Genomic DNA, 22455 nt, shown 5'->3' with positions numbered 1-22455 from the left:
AAAAATAAAGCTTTGGAAAATTTTCTAAAAATTGAGGTTATGGTTGGCTGAATATTTTCGATATTTTCAAACTTTCAAAGCAAAAATAATATTTTTCCAGAGAAAAACATAATTATTTATATTATTTATTGTTTTCTTTTAATAATTTCCATAAATTTTCCAAATTTTACTGTGTCCAGAATCAGCCAATCAAATCTCTTTATTCCGTTAGGCGAGATTTAGTTCATGAGGCGGCCGCAAGGCGCGCCGGCGCCGTTGATTGTCGGCCATTTTGTCTTGTGCTGACGTCACTCGCAATTGTCGCTGCATTTTCGCTCCTGATTATTCATCTAAAAAGGTAACAATCTGATTAATTCCACAGGAAATCTTACTTTTTTGATGAAAATAGTGTGTTAACTATGTGAAATGAATAAGATTTTCCTAAATACGGCATAGTAACGACTAAAATGAATCGTCAAAAAATTTCTGAAAATTTAGGCTATGTTCGTTTGAAAAGTTTCTATTACTATAATTTGCTTAGAAAAATCGCGTATTTCATGAAATATTGTGCATAATTATTTGCTTTTTAGTAATATTTCTTGTTTTTTCGTATTTTTTCTTTGCTAAATTGAAAATATTTGAGATATGTATATAGATATATCTATTGCTATGCATTATAGTACATTACTATATCTATATATACATTGTACTATAGCTATTGGTCATTGAGCGGACAACAACAAAGATGGCGGCGAACGTTTCGAGCTCATAAATTTCCGTTTTCAATAAACAATTTCTTTTGAGTTAAAATTAGTTAAAGATGGTTATCGAAGACAAATCGTCCAAAAAAATATTGTTCAATGGCTTGCAGTGACGCGTGGTCAATTGATCTCATGAATACTAGTTAAAAATGGTAATATTTTTGTTTTATAACAATTTTATATGTATTTTTCTCTTTCAGACAAATAACTTAGTAATTAAGTATTGAAAATTATCGATTTTAGGTTAGGATTTAATTGATTGATTTTTCGAATAACTTCAAATAAGCTTTTCGTGCTTTTCGACGTTTTTAACAAGTAGTTGAAATTTTAAGGTTATGTTTTTGAGGTCTAATTTTTTTTTCCAAATTTCTACGAAAAAAATATTTTCCGTAACAGTGCTATAGTCGGAAAAATATTTCTATTACTTGGTGGAAAATATCAATTTTGCATTTCTAGAATTTAAATTTTATATTTCATTTTTTTTGAGCTATAAAAATTGAATTTTTGTGACAAATGTCCGTAGGAGACAATTTATTTTTCTGAATATTATTTGAACGTTCAAATAAACAAAATATTTTTCTTTGCTCCGATAATTTTAAAAATTACTGGACAAAAATGAAAAATATCGTAATTGATCATGTATTTAATTAAAAATAAATTTTTTAATTAAACAATGTTTTGAAAAAAAAATTTTAATTTAAAGTAACAAAAATATTTTTCAATTGAACGTTCGAAACATTAGAGACTTAAAAGATATTTTAAAAAATTTGTATTTTCTCAATGTCGCTATATTTATGCTAATCAATAAAAATTTTTAAAATTTTGACGAATTTTTAAAAGATTCGAAAACTAACAATAATTTACCCTCTTAATTTAAATCGGTTAACATCTTGCTTTTAAAATCAATTAAAATTTACTGATTTGTAAGCAAAAAAATTTTTTTTACTGATGAATCAATAAATTTTAACTGATTTGAGAACAAAAATTGATTTAAAAATTAAAAAATTTATTAATTAAATTAAAATTTTTAATTGATTTAAAGAAGTTAAAATTTTTACTGATTCAGATTTAGATAGTAAAAGTTAGAAAAATACAAAAAAATTATTTAGAAACCGGAAATTTAATGTTAGAATCGATTTTTTGCATGATTTTTAATATTTGAGTTAAATGCAAAAATAAAATTTCTAAAATTGATTGCTTTTTGTTTTAAAAATAAAAAAAGCGCATTACCTTTTTGTTGTGTAAAATTTATATTTAAAATTCACCAAAATAGAAAAATGATAAAAATTTCTTTCTTTCAATGTAATTTTTTAATACTTTGTATAAGAAAAAAAATTTTTTTTTTTGTAGATTCTTTTTTGAAATTCGGAAAAGAATTCTGAACGTCTGGAAAGAGAGTATTGAGTCTGGACGATCTTTGCCATAGTCATCTTTTGATAAAAGGTGAAAAATCATCACCGAGGATCTGACACAAGGATCTTCATTTGTGAGTGAGTACATTTTATACAAATGGGTACATTTTACAACTGTGAGTACATTTTACAACAATTATAATATTTTAAACAACATAGTGACACTACTGGTATAAATGAAAAATTCTCTAAATTCATGTTAAATTGTAGTTTAATAAAATAATTATTAAAAACTGATTCTAAAATTAAATTGCAATTTAATTTAAAATTACAAATTGTGATTTTATTTTAAAATACAAATTGTAATTTTATTTTTAATTATAAATTGAATTTTATTTTAAATTACACATAGTAATTTTAATTTTAATTTCTATTTGCAATTTTATTTTTATTTTCAATTATAAATTGAAAGTTAATTTTTAATTACAAATAGTAATTGTAATTTAATTTTCAATTAAAAATTATAATTACAAAGTATATAAAGTGCAAATTCTTTAAATTTATATTAAATTCTAATCTTTATTTTAAATTATTACAAATTGTAATTTTTTGTAAGTTACAAATTGTAATTTTATCTTTAATTATAAATTGAAATTTAATTAAATATTAAAAATTGTAGTTTAATTTTAAATTACAAATTTTAATACAAATTGTAACTCTAAACTAATTTTTATTTTTCATTATAAAATTATAAATTGCAATTTAATTGAAAATTACAAATTATAACTAAATAGTTAGCCATGAAAGGGCACTTGTCTTCAGATTAGAGAATTTATTTGTAAGTTATAAAAAATTTATACCAGTTTTTCAAAATTTTTGTTAATTTAAATTAAATAATTAGATTAATTTAATTAATTCAGAATTAATCAAACTTACTTTTTTATGTTACTTTGTATTATCACACATAAAGTAAATGAAGAATAATTTTTCTACAATTTCCATTTGAAATATTTTAATTAATTAAAAATTGTAAAAATGGTTTAAAAATTAATGTTGCAGTCTATAATATTTTTTTCTTAAAAATATAAATTATTTGTAACAGTTTCTTTCTCAGATTTTAAATACTGAGGTTTTAAAAGCGTCCCGGGACGTTTTTGCACCTAAAATTCTTGGAATAGAAATTGTAGTGTCAATGCCTCAAAATGTTTGTAAGTCAATTTAGACTTTATTATTTGGTAATTAAATAGGGATTTAGTATTTTTTTTGTCTGAATATTGTTGCTTAGTGAAAAAAAACGGAATTGAAAACAGTAAAACTGTGTCACTATGTTGTTATTTTATTTATAAAGAAATTTTTTTCGATTTTTGAAAAAAATGTATTATTTTATTACCTCGTATTGTTTTTTAATTGAATTATCTTCTGCGTTTGATAATTGATAATTCATTTAGTTCATTTAGTTCATTCGAAAATGGACTATAAATTTTTTTCCCTCAAAATGATGAATTTTTCAAAATTTACATAGAATCGAAGATTTTAAATGAGAATTTAAAGATCAATTTTCAATTAAAGTTTTTGATTGAAAAAAACTGGTTTAGAAGAAAATCTCACTTTTAAATTCAAGATAAATTTTCAATTTAAATTTTTTGTGTCTATTGAAATAATAGAAAATTTATTCAATGATTTATGAATATGATGAAAAAAAAATGAAAAATCTTCTAAGAGAGTTATTTTTTCTTAAATTTAAAAAATTTTTATCATTCTATTTTTTTTTTTTTTTGAAAGAATGTATACATATATATATATTGCTTTTGTATTCGTTCTTGACACTTTATCAAAGTTTGAAGGGTGACGAATATCGACAGCAGGTCCCTTTTTCTTTGATAGAAAGGAAAATCAATCGGTTATTTGAGAGCTGCGTCAGAAATTCTTAACTTTTCTAAAAATATCCTCGCATCGTAAAAAAATTTGATCCTTGATGTTATTTTTAAATCTCTTCCTGTGTCAATTTTTTTTCTTCCTCGATTTATGTATCTTTTTACAGTCTCAAAATGGCAAATATACGTTCAATTATACTTGACATTTTGTGGTCCCGAAAGACATGATATCGAAATGCGAAACCGATCGTTCGACGTCATGATTACACACGATATGTTCTGTAAATTGCAAGTTCCTTGGCTCGGAAAAATGATGGATGGGAATTTTAGTTTTTTTTTTTTAAACTCTATTCAGTTTTTCTTTTTTTAGTTTGTTTTTCATTTGGTTTTGAAAATTCAGTGTTTTCAAAAGTATATGGAAAATTTATTGACTGTAATTTTTTGTACGGTGGGAAATTTTTGAATATATTTATTTTTGTCTTTTCTTTCAAAGAAAAAGATTTCCTCTCGATATTTTTAAACAATTGGAGAGTTCTTTTTAAAATTGAATGTTTTATTCCTTTTTTTAAATTAAATTTTTTCGAAGGACAATTTTTAATTTAAATTGTAAAGAAGCGAGGAGTAAACAAAATAATTTTTTTTCTCTCTTTTATACAAAAATTTCCCTTTTCGCATTAATTGAATTTTAAGTAGAAAATTTAACGATCGAACATTACTGGCGTGCAAGTTGGGTTGCATATTTCTTTTTATTAGTCATTGCGAAAAAGAAAATTATGTATTTTTAATATAAAGCGAGGTATTTAGTATTTATTTTCACTGATTATAAAAAATTTGGATTTGTTTTTTATCTAATGAAAATGAATTTGATTTTTTTTAAATTTAAGTAATATTTTTTGGTTGTAATTCCTTTATTTGAAATTTCGTGATGACCACGACCTTTAAGCCAGATTTTGTAGAAAAAAAAGCGTGGGCTGTGCACAAAATGACCTTAGTTCATAATCTTTTTGGACTATATCTATTGATACATTTTCTCTTTCCTAGAAGTGTAATTTTTTTTACCCCCTCAGAACACGTTCCCTTATGACAAGTTATTCTGAACCTGATAATTCTGAAATGACGTCATTGAAAAAAATCATTTTTCATTCTATTATTATTTTTTGTTCTCAATAATTTTTCTCTAATAGAATTTTTCGTTAAAAAAAAGAATTTTCATCTATACGAAATTTCAATTATTTGAAAAAATTGCATTATTAATTGCGCTAATTACTTTTGCGATATTTTTTAAGATATTTAAAAAATAATTTTTTTTCTTTTCTTTCTCTTAAAAGTTTTCTTTATTTTAATTAAATTAAAAATTTTCTCTTAAAAGTTTTCTTTATTTTAATTAAATTAAAAATTTTTTCTTAATTAAGTTTCTATTGTTTACATTTCAAATTACCAGTAAAATACTGAGTTTTTATGTTAAGAGATTTAAAAAAATAATTTTTTTTTCTTTTCTTAAAAATTTTCTTAATTACGTTTCTATTATTTAGATTTGAAATTAGCAGTGAAATACTTGTGATACTTTTTTTTTTTTACTAATAAGGGAACGTCCATAAACTACGTAGACCAATTTTTTGGAAATTTTAACCCCCCCCCCCCTCCCCCACGTGGACGCAATTACATGTATTAGCGCCATTTTTTCCTCTTATGGTAGACAATTGCTTGACCCCCCCCCCTCCCCCTAGACGTGCTACGTAGTTTATGAACGTTCCCTAAATGATCTTTCGAGTAAATAAAAATTCATTTGGAGCAAAATTCCGAGATATTTGTTGAACAAAGTCAGTTGATATATACAAATATTTAAAATCTAAAATTTTTTACTTGAATTCTTCAATTAATTTTAATTGAAATGAAAGACTGGGTATTTAATTTTAAAAGCGAATTGCACATAAATGTGAGTTGAAGGCAAATATTTTATGAAGGTCTTTGTATGTACATGTGGGTGCAGTATGATGATCTAAAAAGTTTGAAAAATTTAACGAGATTTTACATACAGAAAAAATGCTTAATAAAAATACAAGCATTTTGCGTAAATGTTAAACACAGCAATGATTTGACAAATTATTTTTTTTTTTATTTAAAAATTTTTAATTATAATACAAATTAATTCTTGAATTTATATTTATACTTATTTTTATATTTATATTAATATTTAAATTTATATTAATATTTAAATTTATATTAATATATTTATATTATTATTTATATTTATATTAATATTTATATTTATATCTATATTAATATTTATTATACGAAAGCCATAAATATTTACTTTTTCATTTTCAATTTTTGGAAAAATATCGTAGAATAATTTTAGCAATTTTTCTCTCTTCTCTCGAAGGTAATTGATTTTTCATCTGTCTATGAGTGTGTGGTTTAAAATACGTAACTTTAGAGTAGAGTAAAAAAAATAGAAACTCTCAAGAGTTCAGGGGATTCTAATATTACGCAGTCTGGTCTAAAAATAGAATACATGCAATAATTCTGGTACAATTTCGAGTTTTTCATTCAGGAGTTAATTGTTTCGGTTCTATTTTTATCTTCTGTATTTCCTCTATTGAATTGTAAAAAACCAAATAGTAACAAATGGAATGTTAAGAATTCTTCAATTGTATTTTATTTCCGAATAGCAATTTTCATTATTTATAAAAAAAAAAATAATTTTTGAGTGTTTTTCTATTTTATGATGAATTGAATATGGAAACTTTGTCTTCTTCGTCTGACATTTTTGAGTTATGTATTTTGAAAATCTAGGTAGTTTGTAGTTTCAAATTTTTTGTTTGACTTTTTTTTTGACGATAAGAAAAATTGGTTGCTTTTTGAAAAAAATCTTTTGGAGATTTGAGGAGCGATAATGAAGATTAATGATAAAAGCTACAAGGAAAGACTGAAAAAATGGTCCTTTTGGATTTGCAAGAAATAAAGAGGGATAAAAAATCGTGGGGTAGAGAAAGCATTTTGGATAAATAGTGTGTGAGGGGAATGAGGAATGATTCAATGAAAATAGTTTTACATTCAATCTTAAAATACTTTTTTTTTATCACGTGATTATTATTATTATTTTTGCCACTTATGTCGTATTAGAAGTTGATGAGAAGTATATTTTCTGGTAATATGAAAGAAAAATGTTAATCTGTTTAATGATTTTAGGTTCAGAAATAAACAAATAAAAATAGAATCAAATAATTTTTATTGTAATCAAATAAATTGTATTTGAACGAATAATTTCAGTATTTGATGTAAATAAATATTTATTTGGATAAATATTTATTTGTATTAAATAATTTTCAATTAAGGCAGTTAAATGGTATTTGCTTTAAATACAGAAATTATTGTTTAAAATACAATTTTTTTGATTTCAATCAACATTATTTGATTATAAGTAAATCATTACTTAATAACAGACAAGTAAACGTTCATTTGAAGGAAGTAAATTTTTTTCAGTGTAAAAAAACAATTAAATTATTTTTTGTCTTTAAATTTTTAGAAAATATTAGCAGGAGTGTTACAAAAATAAAAATATTTCTGGTAAATATTTTTATTGTCATCAAATTTAATTATATAAATGATTTTTGTAGTCTCCCGTTGGCAAACGAATCTGGTTGATAGCAAAAATAATAATGTTTTGAGTAAATATTTTTATTGTCAAATTTAATTGTAATTTAAATAATTTTTGTAGTTTTTTGTATTGGCCAATAATTGTAATTTCATAATTATTTTAACAATTACTTGTCTATTGTCAAGTAAATATTTACTTGACTCAAGTAATTTTTATTTAAAATAAAATTAATTGTGAACAAATAAAATGTATTTGAATCAATAATTTCAGTATTTGGAGCAAAAACCATTTAATTGTCTTAATTAAAAATTATTTGATGTAAATAAATATTTATGTGATAATAGATTAATCGATCATTTGAATCAAATAAATTTTTTTCAGTCCAAAAAGCGAGTAAATTATTATTTTTTGCATGTAAATTTATCAAAATTGAGAGCAGAAATGTTACAAAAATAAAAATACCTTGGATAGGTAAATATTTTTACTGTCAAATTATTTAATTTTTTAAATATGTAATTTTTTGTAGTTTTTTCGTTGGTGAACAAATCTTGTTGATAGCAAAAATAAAAATTCTTTGGTTTAATATTTTTATTGTCAAATTTAATTGTTTAAATATTTTTTTGTAGTTTTTTTTGGCCGACAAATCTCGTTGATAGAAAAAAAAAATTCTTTTGGTAAATATTTTTATTGTCACACTGAAAAAAAATTTATTTGATTTAAATAAACAGTTACTTGTCTTGTATCGAATAAATATTTATTTGTATGAAATAATTTTTATTTATAAATTAATTGAACATTCAATCAAATGTTAAATAAAGTCAATTGAGTGATTTAAATATACTGAAATTATTGGTTCAAATACAATTTATTTGATTTTAAATAAAAATTGAGATAAAAATTATTTGATTTAAGTAAATATTTATTTAAATAATTACAAACGTTGACAAATAATTTTTATAAATTTTAATTTTTGTAATTTCATTGACAAATAATTGTAAATCAAATAATTTTTGTATAGTTTTCCGTTTGGCCAGTAATTGTAATTTAATAATTATTTATCGTTTCTAAAATTGACTTTCTTTTTCGTCAATTAAACTTGTTATGAATTTGTGAAATATTTGAGTATATTTACGTGTTCCATAGTAGATGGGGGTGGAAAACGCCTGCGCGGGGGTGTTATATCTTCTATAAAAGGACAGATTTCGCGCCCCGTGACGTTATTCACATTTGGAAAGCCGTGTCCGAAGATTCTTTATTTATCCGCGAAAGGGGACATGGGACTAAAAAGAAATTATCTGTTAAATCTTTTCCTCTACATATCCGCTATCAACGAGATTCGTTGGCCAACGGTGAGACATTGATTTTCTATCAATAATTTTTTTCTTTACATTCGTTAAAAATATTTTTTTGAACATAATTTTTGTTTAACAATGTGATAAGTTTATTTTTTTTTAAATATACAATTTTTTTTAAGGGTTTGTAAAGTGTAAAATTTGAATTAGGTGATAGGGTTGATTTCTCGAATGGTTCAGGTGAAGTGATTCTGGTCCCAGGTTATTTCTTGTTGATGAGATTTTTTTTGAATTAATTGAAAAATATTTCATTAGTTTAAATGTGGAAATGAACATTGAGTTTTTTTTTGCTTTTTAAAATTTGATTAATTAAACGAATGGAGTGTTGGGAGAATTTACGAACTTTCTCTTTCAATAGCAGGAGAATACAATTTGATTTTGTAGAACTTAACTATTTTCATGAGCGTTATTTAAACGATTGCTTTTCGTACTTATTTGAATTTAATTTTTTTTTACATAATGACAAAATTGAGTAATTTGAAAAAACTAGTTTTGTGAAAACAATGAAAAACGATAGAAAATTAGAAATAATAAAATAGTAATTTAATTTAACAATTAAAATTAACAATTTAGTAATAAAAATTAAGTTTAATAATTAAAATAATTAATTTAGTAATTAAAATTAAAAATTTAATAATTAAAATTTATAATTGAAATTAATAATTTAATATCTAATTAAAATTTATTAATTATATTTATAAAAAATGGTCATTTCTTATTTAAAAAATTATTTATAAAAAATGCTCATTTCTTATTTAAAAAATTATTTATCGAAAATGATAATTTATAATTAAAAAAATTAGTTTTACAAAGAAGTAAATCATAAATTTTCCCCCTGTTTTTAATTGAGAAATTGGAAACTTTTTTGTTTAATTATTTACTAATAAGTAAATGCTAGTGAGAAGTTAAAATTAATTGAATTAATTACCCCTAAAAAAAGAAATTTTGTGGCATTATTTCTATTTATATGTATAGACAGAAATTAAAGTTTGACCGTGGAACTATAATCTCTTTAGGGAACACAAGGTCTCATTTAATCCGATTTATAGAAGTAATTGGAGAGTTCTCGCAAATCATTTGCCAGTTGCTTTAGGAAATAATTGCTTGTTTCTGAGTAATTACTGCATTGGTTATTAATTTAATAGAAAGTGAAATGTGAATGGAATAATTTTTAAGAAATTTATTGGGATTAATAAAAAAATAGTTAGATGTATTAAAATCAATACGCGAATTGAGTGCGCTAAAATTTTTCAAATTCTTTTCGATATTAGTAAGTTCTTTTTCGATTTATTCGTATGGCATGGGGAATCAAAGGAAGATGACACTTGAAATTAATTGAAGTCAATTGCACACGTTCAAGTTCAACTTCTCGAATATTGTTCCATTTAAATTTTTTATTTCCTTTTTTTTTAATCTTGAATTTCTGGTATTTAGTAATTGAACTTTTAATACTTTTTTCAAATTTAATTTTTATAAATTAAATTTATAAAAGTAATTTTTTACGGTAGTTTTTAAAATTAGTTTCTTAGTTAATTATTATTAAAATTGATTACTTGAATTTTATTAAAATTAATTTCTTAGTTAATTTATAGTAAAATTTATTTCTTAGTTAATTTTCATTAAAATTAATTCCTCAATTTTTGTTAACATTAATTTTTTAGTTAATTTTTGGTACAATTATTTTAGTAGTTAATTTTTATTAAAGTTGATTTCTTGATTTTTATTAAAATTGAATACTTAACTTTTATTGAAATTATTTTTTTATTAAATTAAATACTCAAGTTTTATTGAAAGTATTTTTTTTATTAAAATTAATTTCTTATTTTTTATTAATTATAATTTTTTAGTTAATTATTATTAAAATTGATTTACTTGAATTTTATTAAAATTAATTTCTTAGTTAATTTTCATTAAAATTAATTTCTCATCAGTTTTTGTTAACATTAATTTTTTAGTTAATTGTTGGTACAATTATATTTTATTAGTTAATTTTTATTAAAGTTGATTTCTTGATTTCTATATTCAAATTGAATACTTAACTTTTATTGAAATTATTTAATTTGATTGATTTCCTGATTTTCATTAAAATTATTTTTTTATTAAATTAAACACTCAAGTTTTATTGAAAGTATTTTTTTATTAAACTTAATTTCTTATTTCTTATTATTAATAATTGCTTAGTTAATTTTTATTAAAATTGATTTCCTTAATTTTTTTAAAATTAACTTTCAAATTTTTATAAAATTAATTTTGTGTAGTTAATTTTCATTAAAATTAAATTCTTAGTTAATTTTGATTAAAATTGATTTATTAGTTTTTATTACAATTAATTTTTATTAAAATTGATTTCTTGATTTTTATTAAAATTAACTTGTTAATTTTTATTAAAATCATTTATAAAACTATTTTCTTTTCTTTTCAAATGATGAAGCACGGAAAAATGTAAAGAAAAATGATGGAATTTAATTATTATAAGTTTTGATTTAAAATTAGGTCAACGTGGATATGATAAGTAAATTCAAGTTCAAGTGAATACCGATTGATTTACTACTGATCAGTTGTTGAATATGGCTTTGCTGATTTTAATTCCGTTTGATTATTATTTTTATAAAACTTGTAAAGAGGCTATCTTTTTTCTTTTTATAGCAAAATAAATTTCAAGTGGCTTATTAAAATAAGTATATATAGGTATATATTTACTGCAGGGTAATAATTTTAATGACAACATTTTAATAAGATTACAGTTATTAATAACTAACAAGCTTTATAAACTTCTAACGAGTGTCATATAGTTCTTCCAATAAAGATGAGGAAAAGTTTATAATTATAGGATTTCTTTATATAAAACATATTGTTCCTAAGACGTGAAAAATGAGGCAATTTTTATTTATATGTGAAATTTTTTTCTTTTATTTAAATATTAATAAGTAGATTTAGTTTATTAATTAAATTATTTTTAATTTTTTTTTTTTTAACTATTTTTAGTAATTTAATACTTTAATTTAATTCTAAATTAATATTTTAATTTGATTTTTAAATTAATATTTTAATTTGATTTTAAATTAATATTTTAATTTGATTTTTAAATTAATATTTTAATTTGATTTTAAATTAATTTTATAATTTGATTTTAAATTAATATTTTAATTTCATTTTAAATTAAAATTTCAATTTAATTTTAATTAAATATTAATTTTAATTTGATTTTAAATTAATATTTTAATTTGATTTTAAATTAATATTTTAATTTGATTTTTAAATTAATATTTTAATTTGATTTTTAAATTAATATTTTAATTTCATTTTAAATTAACATTTCAATTTAATTTTAATTAAATATTAATATTTCATTATGGCTAATGATGAAATGTTTAATAATTAATTGAGAAATTAGTTGCTTTTTTTGAAATTATTATTATTTAATAATTTTTTTAAGGTATAATCATGTTGCCTTAGGCATATTAGGGAGAAATTTCAAAAATTTCTGTTGGTTTCTCTCATCATCATATAAATTTAGCGAACCTTGTTTTCGTTGTGGTTTTGTAATCTGCTTTAAATGCACAAAGTGCTTCTCATGTTACCTTTCGTTACTCTTATAATTCACAGAGACAAAGTTTACAAAAAATGGAAAAAAGGAAAGATAAAGTGTTTTCCTTTTTTCTTAAATCAAAATTCAAATAGAAAACGAAACTTAAATTAAAGTAAAAAAAAATTAAACTTAAAATTCAATCCCTTGAATAATAAATTATCATTTTTAATAAATAATTTTTACATATTTTATATTACTTATATTTAATTAATTAATTAATTAATTAAATATAAATTATTAATAATTTTTTCAATTATTATTATTATTATTATTTTTATTTATTTATTATTATTATTTAATTATTAAAACAATTAATTATAGAATTTATAATTAATATTTATAATGAGCATATACCTAATTAATAATAATAAAGAAATAAAAATTAAGCTGTACTATAATTAAATACAGAAAGTTCCATCGAGATATGAGAAATTGTATACGAAAATATGTAATTTCGAAAAGTTCACAATTGTTACAGGAACTTGTAATATTCGCGCTATTGTTTCTAAAATTAATGGGCAAAGTGAAAATTTATCATTTAAAATATCTTTTGAGTTAAAATTGGAGTTTATAAAAATGTAACTTGGTTATAAATATATATATAATATAACTTTGAATATATATAAGTCGGTGGGATTTTGAGATAAGTGTAAATCAATTTTTAAGAACAGTTTGTTGGTAAAAGTTTAATTACTTTCTTTTTTGGATTTAAATAATCTATGCGTCAATGGAAGTTCCCTTTTATATATATAATACACAAAGTTAAAAGACAATAGAAAAGTAAGTTTCGTATCGTAAAACCAGTCACGTAATTTAAACAGGTTTTAAATTCTTACGGGTAAAAGCATTTTAAAAAATGGAGATTGTGACAAAACGAACTGGTCGCTTGTTCGGAATAATTTATTGTGAAAAAAATAATTGTGTTTCATAAAGAAAAACTTTTTATTAATATTTTTATTGATATTTTTATTATTTTACTTTATTTGGAAGAAAGTATTCTTTAATTTTAGGAGAAATTTTCTATTTTTTAAAATTTTTTTAGAGAATTTTTTAATGAAAAAAATTTTATTGAAGAATTTTTTATTTAAAAACATTTTTTCGTTTGACAAATATTTTCTTTTAGCCTCAATTATTTTATTTAACAAATTTTTCCTTTTGACTTTTTCCTTTTAACTAATTTTTATTTTGAACAATTTTTGCTTTATAAAAATTTTTCCTTTTAACTAATTTTTTATTTTAAACAAATTTTTCTTTTAACAATTTTTTTCCTTTTGGCTATTAACTCGTTTTTTTATTTTTTTAACCATTTTTACTTTTAAAAAAATTGTGTTTTAATGAATTTCTCGATTATTTTGTAATTTAAAAATACCTAGAAAGCAAATTTTTTTCTCTCAATTTTGAATAAATGATTTAAATAGGTTTTATAGATGAATTATAAATTTATTTCAATATTATGGGAATACTCACTTTTTCCCCTTTTCGTTGAATATTCAATATTTGATGGAACAAAAAAAAATTGTCTTCCAAAGAGAAGATTCTTTTCTTGAGCGTAAAATAAGTTGTATTATATCCTGAAGAGAATTAGTTTTAGAAAAAGTGGACATTCTTCGGAGTAATTCCTTTTCCCTTACCAGATAGACAAATTATAAAAGGCCTTCTTCAACTTTTGTAAGCCTTAGATAGTATAATGTCGATGAAAGAATTATTGATTTTTGTTTGATGAAATAGATTTCTTTTTTTCTTCTAATGATATTAATCAACTTGTGCCCGAGACTGTTTAATATGAATTTCATTCGATTTGTTCTTAGCTTTTTCATTAATATTCATTTCTTCTCGAATGGGGCAGGTATCATTTTCTTAAAAGGATCCACGAAAATTTATTCCGAATGGTTGGACGAAATATTAATTTTTATTCATTTTGGGTTTTCTTTGTTTATCTGTTTGTTGAAGAAAATTATCTTTTTCATTGTTTTTTTTCCCTTTTTTCCTGTATTTATTTATTTAGGGTAGTTTCTAAAGTTTTGAACGATTAAATGAACGTTTTTTTTACTTCTTTTAATCTGTATTTTTTTACAGGGAAATAAAATTAATTTGTATGTATATTAAAAAATTTATTTTTTAACCAAGTGAATATTTAAGTTTTATTATTTATTTTTTTTTGATAGTCATTTTTGAAAATATTTGAGCAGAAGAAAAATTTCGTTTCTTTGAACGCTGGGTATTAATATATTTTTTAATTAATTTAGTTTTGTTTATTATTTGGTTATTTATTTGTTTGTTTATTTAGTTATTTATTTATTTTGTTTATTTAGTTGTCTATTAGGTATTTATTTATTTACTTTTTTTATTATGTAGTTATTTGGTAGGTGGTCACTTTTTTTAAAAAATATTTTCTAATCCTTTTTGTCTAAAAAAAAAACTATTTCTAATGAAATCCGTTTTCTAAAATAACTTTTTCTAACAAGTTTTGATTTTTAAAAAACGTTTTTCTAAAAAGTTCTGATTTCTAATATTTATTTTCCTGAAATTTGTATGAAATTCCATAATTTTGAGAAGAGTTAGAAAATTGTTAATAAATTAAGATTAGGAAATATAAACTATTTTGCAAAATTCTTTACTTCTTAATCACAATTCTGTTCACAAAATTAAGAGTTTTTTTTAAAAAAGAAGAACAAAATTTATAAAATTCCTATTTTTTAACATAATTAAAAAAAAAATTCTGTTCTTCTTTGAAAAAAAGAAATAATAATTTGCATCATTTTTATACCAAAAATTCCAAAAATTTATATGTATAGAACATTTTTTTAGAAAATTTCAAATATCTTTAGGAAAAAAATTCCTATAATTTCTATATTTTTTGTTAATTACGATTTTTAACTAGATTAGTTTAAAATTTTGTTAAAAAATTTGCATAATTTCTATTTTTTTATTATAATTTTTTAACGAAATCCTAAGTATTTTTTTAAAGATTAAAAAAATTTCATAAATTTTATTTTTTAATCATATTATACCTATTGATCGTTATTACAAAAAATTTGAATATTGTTAAAAAAAGAAATTTGAAAATTATCTTTATTAGAAAACGGAATTTTTGTAAAATATGACCTTTATTAAAAGAAAAAAATTAGAAAATCACCTTCATTAGAAAATTTTTTTTTTAGAAATTCACCTTTATTAGAAAACAAAGTTTTATAAAATTAAAAAGTAGAAAATATGTTTTAGAAAAACTATACCCCAACCAGTTATTTTCTATTGTTTATTTAGTTGTTTATTATCTATTGTTTATTTAGTCGTTTATTATTTGGATATTTATTTATTTCTTATTCAGTTGTTTATTGAATCGTTTTTTATTTATTTCTTATTCAGTTGTTTATTATTTAGTTATTTATTTATTTTTTATTCAGTTATTTATTGTTTATTGAATTAGTTATTTATTATTTATTCAGTTAGTTATTTATTTAATTGTTTATTCAGTGATTTCTTATTTATTCACTTATTTATTGTTTACGTATTTTTCTTTTTCTTTATTTATTTAGAAATCTGATTCATATGTACAGGGATTGTAGTTGTGTTTTTTAGTAGAAAAATTTGAATGAAATTCCAATAAGAGAAGTTACTTTTTCTTTATTTCCTTTTTTTTGTGAGAAGTAAAAAAACTACATGATTTGGGAGTGTGAAAGAGTGTGTGCAGTGTCAGGAAATGTGTGAATTGCGGAGAAAGAGTAAAGGTTGATTTTTGTGCTTTACGAGAATTCTTCAGAATTGCGTTCCCAATTTCCTCCTTCATTTTGTTGTCATTGCATATACGTGCTTGCAAAATGCATCGATTTCAAAGAGACGTGTTGTCAATGATCGAAAATCAATTGGTTTTAAACTCAACGGTACGGAAATAGTCTCTTTCTCTCGTATTTTTTTTGTTAGAATTACATTTTTTCTAAATATTATCATCATCCTCTAGTCAATTAATTAGATTAAACTGTTATTAATTAAATTGATAATTAAATTGTTATTAATTCAATTGTTTTTAATTAAATTTTTATTTAATTAAATACTAATTTATTTATTTTATTTCTATTTATTTTTTCTTTTCCTCTTCTTTTATTATTTGTTGTAAAGTATAGAATTTCTCCCTTTTTCCCGATATTTTGATTTCTCGTCTCGTTATTCTTTTTCTAAGGAATTGTAAAAGTTGACTTTCTCATATATTTTTCTTTTTTATTTCTTTTCTTCTGCATTTTTATATATTTCTCTTTTGTTGATTATTCTGGCGTTGAAGTCTCCTTGAAAATAAGGAAATTTTCCGAATTTTAAATTATTTATTTTTCTGTTATATAAAATGTTAATTATTTAAAAAGAATATATTTGGATGTTTCATTTTATTCAAAATGTGCCTAGAAATATAATTAATTTTGTTATTACGTAACATAGGAGTAAACAAAATTATTAAATTGAGAATTAAGAAATTTATAGTTTATAGAAAAACAATAGCCCATAATAATATTATTTGAGAATCGATATTATTTTCAAGGAAATATAAATTCAATTTTAAATGTCACTATTGTGCTATACTTTAAGACGAAAATTGAAGGTAAAAGAAATAGTTTCTCGAGAAAAAACAAAAGAATAAAAGAAAAAGGAAATTCTCTATTTGAAAGGGGAAAATAAATCTCATTCTTTGTAACATTATCTGAAATGTAAAACTTGAAAAAATTAATCGCTTCCGAGAGTGTTAGGAATTTTTGAATTATCTTTTTTAAATTAAATGAAATTCTTTTTTTGTTAAATGAAATAAAATATTTTGTTTGGATTAAATTCTTTTTATTAAATTCTATTTATTTAGTTCTATTTATTTAATTATATTGATAAAATTTTATTTAATTTATTTTTTATTAAGAAAGTATTTTATTTTTAAATTATCTTATTTTTATTTCATTAATAAAGTAAATTCTTTTCTTTTATTTATTTACTTTGTTTATTTATTTATTTGTTTATCCATTCAATATAATACTTTTAGTAGAAAAATTGAAAGTCTTTGTAAATCTGAATAAGTTTTAATAATAACAATAACGTTTGTAAAGTAAATAATAATTTTTTCCTGTCTGTACAAAAGTTGCTTGTTCTACTGGAAAGGATGAGACTTTAAGTAGAAATCTCAGTGTTTGATCAGACACTCAGCGCATTGTCTGAACGAAACTTTCTCCTCTTTTCATTGGGAAAGTGCCGTTTACATAAAAGTGAAACATCCATATTCTTGGTCAGACTTAAAAATATATCTCTTTAAATATTTTTTTTACTTACTGTTTATTTAGAAAAAAATATTTAGCGCTATGAAAAATTTTTAAATTTTATATTTCTTATCAATTTATTTATTTATTTACTTATTTACAATTGTAACTTGTATTAAAAGTGTTTGAATATTTTTGGAATATCTTGGAATCGTTTCTATAAATTAAAAAGAAAAAAATCATCAGATATATAACATTTTTCTTTGCATTTTTGGTAGTGAATTATAATTATAAAACAGTGAAATAAAGTTTATTAATTAAATTGGAAAATTCGGTAGAAAAGTTGTAAGAGTTTTTTCGTCAAGAAAAAATTTCTTATATTAAAAAATGTTCTCTTTTGTGTATATAAACAATTTGACAAAAAAATTTCATTAAAAGCATAATATGATTGAGAATATGTATTTTAGAAGGAGGATAAAAGTGGATATATGTCGTGGCTTTTAAGAGAGATAAACGTTATTTTTTATGGTTGAAAACTTTATATATATCTCTCAAAATTCCTGTCACGTTCTTGTCAAAAGGTTGTTCAGTGAAATAGGTTCACGATCTCCATGATTTTTCACTCTTTTTTTCTTTTTCATTCTTTCCTTTCTTCTTTCTTTTTTTTCTCTGGATAGAGTTTGTTTATTTCATTTTTTTAAACACGGACAGGTGACATCTGTAGAACCATTTAAAAACGTGCATTTAAAATTGAGAAAAATTATTGCAATTATGCTTTTAAATTACAAAAAATAGGTATATTTTTTTGTTTGGAATTTTTTGATATAAAAAAATTTGTTTTAATATTTGTGACTGATTTTTTGCTTTTGAATTAGTAAACTTTACTGATAAATTAGTAGAAATTACTGTTTATTAGTAAAATTTACTAATTCAAAAGCAAAAAGTCAGGCACTAATCGAAAAAATTAATTTATTAAATAATTGTGGAAGAATTTATTAAATATTTAATTTTTACTTATTCAAATTTAGAGAGAAAGTAATTTGTATTTGAATCAAATAAATTGTAAGTAAACCAATAATTTCTGTATATTTAAAGCAAATAATATTTAATTGGTTCAAGTAAAGATTATATTTAATTCAAGTAAATATTTATTTGATGATAGACAAGTAATTGATTTTTTGAATCAAATACATTTTTTTCAGTGTAAAAAACGAGTAGATTATTTTTTGCATATAAATTTTTCAAAACTGAGAGCAGAAGTGTTAGAAAAAAATATTTTGGATAAATATATTTATTGTCAAATTTAATTCTTCAAATATTTTTTGTAGTCATTTTTTTGTCAACGAATCTGGTTAATAGTAAAAATAAAAATTCTTTGGGTAAATAGTTTTATTGTCATATTTATTTGTTTAAATATTCTTTTGTAGTTTTTCGTTCGTCAACGAATCTCGTTGATAGGAAAAATAAAAAAATTCTTTGGGTAAAATATTTTTATTGTCATATTTATTTGTTTAAATATTCTTTTGTAATTTTTCGTTTGTCAACGAATCTCGTTGATAAATAACAAAATTCTTTGGGTAAATATTTTTATTTTCACACAGAAAAAAATGTATTTGATTTAAATTAACAATTTTCTAGTGTCTAATAAATATTCATTTGTATCAAATAATTTTTATTTATAAGTCGATTATTATTATTTATTTATAAGTCAATCGAATGTTGAATGAAGTTAATTGAGTGATTTAAATATCGAAATATTATTGGTTTACAATAATCGAATACAAATATTAATTTTTTTATTATTTATTTATTTATTATTTATTTACTTGTAGTCTTAATATTAAAAGTAGATGGTTTTGCAAATGAAGTCAGAAAAGCAGTTAATTACGTAGTTTCTTTTTGCTCGGTACTATATTGCTTAAATATTTTATCACGTCGTTCGATTTGTATTTAGAAATTTTCGATTAAATTTCTGCTTTATGCGCATCATATGTGTTTAGAAGCAGCGAAGCGAACGTAATAGTTTCATAAAAAAGTTCTTTATTCGACATTCATAAATCATTGGGAGATTAACAAACGTAGATACAGTTTTATAAAGGAAATAGATATTTTATGAATATTTCTAAACTTGCTCATAATTATTTATTAATTTACGAATATAAATTCTTATTAAATTTTTAATAAAATTTAGCGATAAAAAATTGTTGTGAATTAGTAATTTTGAAGCAATCTAATAAAATTGTTTATTAATTAACAAAGTAAAGTGATTAAAGATGACAAAAATTGACTCGAGTGTAATCTTCTGTTTTTAGTGATAATTTTTAATTTTGTTCTTTATTCTGTCACTGTTGATTTAATATAAAGAGAATTCAATGCAGATTCTACAGTTCATTGGAATTTCCATTTGATCAATTAATATACATATATAGTCAATTGGAAAGCGCTTTCATAATTTTGTGAATATATCTGTTTAATCTGTATTTAAGTTAAATTAAAGCTTTGTGTATTTGAATTTTCGATTTTGAACTTTATTGTTCTTTTAACAAAAAGAAAAAATCTTTAATAACTGAATCAGTTTGATTTTTAATTTATTTAAAATTTTAAATCAATGACTGACTTTTTGCTCTTGAATCAAATTAAATTCACTGATTAATGAATTTATTGTTTTGAAACTAAAAAAAAAATTTTTTTTCTGCTTAGGATTAGTAAATTTGAACTAATTTGAAAGCAGAAACAAGTTACTTACTCAAAACTTAAAATTTGAACTGATTCTGATTTAGGGACTTCATTAGTGTTTGAGTGGAAAAATTGATTTAAAAAAATAGTTTGCTTCAAAAAGGGATATTTTTTTGTTTCTGGATTATGAAGATTTTATTTAGTTTAGTTTAATTTTTAGTTTAGTTTTCAGTTTAGTTTTTCGTTTAGTTGTTAGATTAGTTTTTAGTTTAGTTTTTAGATTAGGTTTTAGATTAGTTTTCAAGTTTATAAAAATTTTGTAAAAAAGAGGAGTGTTTTTTGTTTAGTAAAAAAAAAAAATTCGTGACATAAAGGAATTAAATGAAGAAAATATTATAGGAAACGAGAAGGAATTTTCGTCTGGTGTTAAAGGTGAAAGGACACAGTAAACTATAAAGCTTCTTAGCGGATAGTTTGTTTCTAAACGCTGTAAAGCGTAACAAATGGGAAGCTATATAATAGTCATGTTTAGGAAATGGATTTTCTGAATATCTGTCTAGAAATGTAATTTGCAATGCAGACTTCTATTAATTTAGCTGTTGTATATTGCACAGAGTGGCATAAACAATTAAATTAATCAAATCCTTCTCGAAGAACACCAATTATTTTCTAATTAAACACTTGAAATCATCTCTCTAAATCTGAGCCAGTTAAAATTTTAATTTTAATCAGTAACTCCTTTTTTCTTTCAAAACAATTCAAATTTATTGATTTAGCAGTCGAAATTTTTATTAAAATAATAATAATGATAATAATAATATTAATAATAGTAATAATAATTTTAATAACAACAATAATTATTATTATTTTAATAATATATATGTAATAATTGTTTCATTTAATTGCCATGTTTAAATTAGTCTAAAGGGTCTAAATATTTACCATGATAGCGAAAAATTAAATTATTATTTAATGAGACATGATTAACATGTGAACTAATTTAAATATTATCTCGTGCATAATTAAGTCTCATGTATTCGCCACGATATCCTTGAATCCTTCAAAATTTCAACATTAAACTGATATAATAAAATAAATCTTAATTTTTGTGAACTTTTTTGACATTAATTACAATAATCGAGGCAATTATTAATTTTCAAGGTAGTAAATATTTTAGATAAATTGTTTATTAATTTTTACATTTTCAAAATATGAGAAGTAGATTGGATAGATTTAGATTATTATATTTCTTAGAGAAAAAAAATACTTCGTTTATACCCAGAAAAAATTTTTATTTAAACAGGGTTGCCACAGGTCAGGGAAGTCAGGGAATATAGAATTGGTCAGGAAAATCAGGGAAAAGTCAGGGATTTTTAGTAAAAGTACTGGAAAAGATTGAATTTTTAAAACTCATGAGAAAACTCTGAATTTTGATGTTTCTTTTCGTTTGCCTCGTAAACTATAAAATTACCACGAATTTTTAATACAAAACCTTCAATTTTTTCTATTTCTGATAATAATTTCTTTTTAAATAACTTAATTTTTCAAGAACTATCATAAAATTATGACTTATAAATTATTTAATGAATAATTTTTACCATTTTTATAAATACTAGATTAATAGAAGAATTTTAGTTAAAAATACTAAAGAAAATTGAATTTTGGAAAAGTTACAAATGATTCCAGAAATTCAATTATTTTCAAAAGTTATAAAAATTCTTCGCCGAATTTCAATTATGTTCAAAAATTTTTAAAAAATTCTAGTCAAAATTTTAATTATCTTTATAAATAATAAAATTCTTCATCGAAATTCAAATATTTAAAAAAATTTTAATAAAATTCTTGACAAAATTTCACACGAATTCAATTATTCAATTTTCAATAAATTTCTTCGTAATAATTCAATTATTTTTATAAGTATAAAATTTTCACAGGAACTCAATTATTTAACATACAAAATTTCATAAAATTTTTCGAAAAATATCAATTATTTAAAAAGATTTTTTTAAAATTCGTCGCAAGAATTCAATTATTTAAAAAAATGTA

General features: G+C 21.3%; 1 protein-coding gene across 6 annotated transcripts in view; it reads left to right on the top strand.

Moving 5' to 3' along the window:
- LOC122510476 (neuropeptide-like 1) overlaps nt 1-22455 on the top strand; it is a 42374-nt gene that overhangs the window by 559 nt on the left and 19360 nt on the right. For 4 of the 6 annotated variants that reach the window (XM_043625158.1, XM_043625155.1, XM_043625154.1 and 1 more), the window contains exon 1: nt 8805-8916. In XM_043625158.1, the coding sequence (XP_043481093.1) occupies nt 8842-8916 (75 nt within the window). In that variant the 5' untranslated portion in view covers nt 8805-8841. Of the gene's footprint in view, nt 1-211; nt 338-2090; nt 2231-8804; nt 8917-22455 lie in introns of those variants that run through there. The other 2 variants (XM_043625156.1, XM_043625157.1) reach the window with 2 other exon arrangements.

The sequence above is a fragment of the Leptopilina heterotoma genome, unplaced genomic scaffold, assembly GCF_015476425.1.
Source record: "Leptopilina heterotoma isolate Lh14 unplaced genomic scaffold, ASM1547642v1 Lhet_68, whole genome shotgun sequence".
NCBI classification, from domain to species: Eukaryota; Metazoa; Arthropoda; class Insecta; order Hymenoptera; family Figitidae; genus Leptopilina; species Leptopilina heterotoma.
The sequence above is the reverse complement of the archived record's forward strand: the minus strand, read 5'-3'. Positions and strand labels throughout refer to the sequence as shown.